General features: G+C 36.8%; 1 protein-coding gene across 1 annotated transcript in view; it reads right to left on the minus strand.

Moving 5' to 3' along the window:
* CHD9 (chromodomain helicase DNA binding protein 9) overlaps positions 1–1,390 on the minus strand; it is a 220,698-nt gene that overhangs the window by 4,212 nt on the left and 215,096 nt on the right. The window contains exon 37 of the mRNA XM_012642605.1: positions 962–1,090. Coding sequence (XP_012498059.1) covers positions 962–1,090 — 129 coding nt within the window. The remainder of the gene's footprint in view (positions 1–961; positions 1,091–1,390) is intronic.

Below are 1,390 nucleotides of genomic sequence, written 5' to 3' on the forward strand. Positions count from 1 at the left end.
AGTTTGAGGTTGCTGTGAGCTAGGCTGACGCCATGGAACTCACTCTAGCCAGGGCAACAGAGTGAGACTCTGTCGCAAAAAAAAAAAAAAAAAAATATATACATTTGCAAAACGGTGTCACAAGTCTTCTGTCACGTACTTTGTGAGGCAAAAGAGACAGATACGAATCCAAATGTAAAACGGTTAGAGCAAACAAAAATTGAGACATATCTGGTTCAGAAACAGACTTCAGAAAAACCTCAACTCTTACAATTTCTCAATCAGTAAAACAAGAAGATAAGCACAAAAGTGCCATTAGTCTACAAGGTACCTTTGTTTAAGACATTTTATTTTCATCCATCAGAAAATTATGTAATATACCGATTTTGACATATTACATAAAGTGACAAGAAGGCCATCTCGTGGAAAAATCCAGTGATAAATATATAAATTTATGATGGCTATGCTATCCCCTTAGATGAGAGTTTCTCAGCCTTTGCACATTTTGGATTGGTATTGCTGGGGTGGGGGGTTTCCTACTGTAGGAAGTGTAGCAACATCTCTGGCTTCTACGCACTAGATGCCAGCGGCATTCTCCCCGAATCACCTCCCTACCCTGCTGGGTTGTGGCTACCCAAAATGTTTCCAAACATTGCCAAATGTCCCCTGATGGGCAAAATCCCCTCTGATGAGTACCACTGCCTTAGGCGCAGTTCTGTTGTGCAAATGTACAACAATATGCAATGGCACTGCTTAGGCACAGATATGTTAAGTGATTTATTTCATTTAATAGTTTACACAATGATGTGGGATTTTAAATTAGAAGGCACAAAATTATAGTCCATCTCTTTACCCACAAATCTGCTAGAGTCAACCCCATGTCCAGGTCTATTAGAAAATACTACTGCATAATGAAATAGTGTTCTAGAGATCTCTTAAATAGTGACTCAATACAAAAAATTAACAACAAATATTTAATTACCTTTCTAGCATTTCTTCTGTTAATCAGTTGAACGCGTTCTTCTCCAGTGAGACTATTAACATCTAATTTGTTGGGGTTTCTGCAACGATGCCTTTTTTGTTTGGGCCTTCCCTCATGAAGCTGCATTCTCTAAAATACATAGACAAAGAAAATAGCTTTAAAATCTTTGTGCAGAATTACTCGAAATATTACAAATGAGCTTATCCAAGTAATTTAATCCTACATTATATAGAAGCATTTACCCTGTTAGTCATTTACACTTTAAAAATATTTAAATTTTTAGGTTTGATGCAATTCCTATCAAAATACCAATGTCGTTTTCCATGGAATTAGAAAAAACATGGATGGGCATGGCTGTAGTTTTGACTCAGGTGGTACAAAGGCAATTTATGTGAACAAAGCGTTTGTACTCCCATAATATTCTGAAAT

The sequence above is a fragment of the Propithecus coquereli genome, unplaced genomic scaffold (assembly GCF_000956105.1).
Source record: "Propithecus coquereli isolate 6110/MARCELLA unplaced genomic scaffold, Pcoq_1.0 Scaffold180, whole genome shotgun sequence".
In the NCBI taxonomy this organism is placed as follows: Eukaryota; Metazoa; Chordata; class Mammalia; order Primates; family Indriidae; genus Propithecus; species Propithecus coquereli.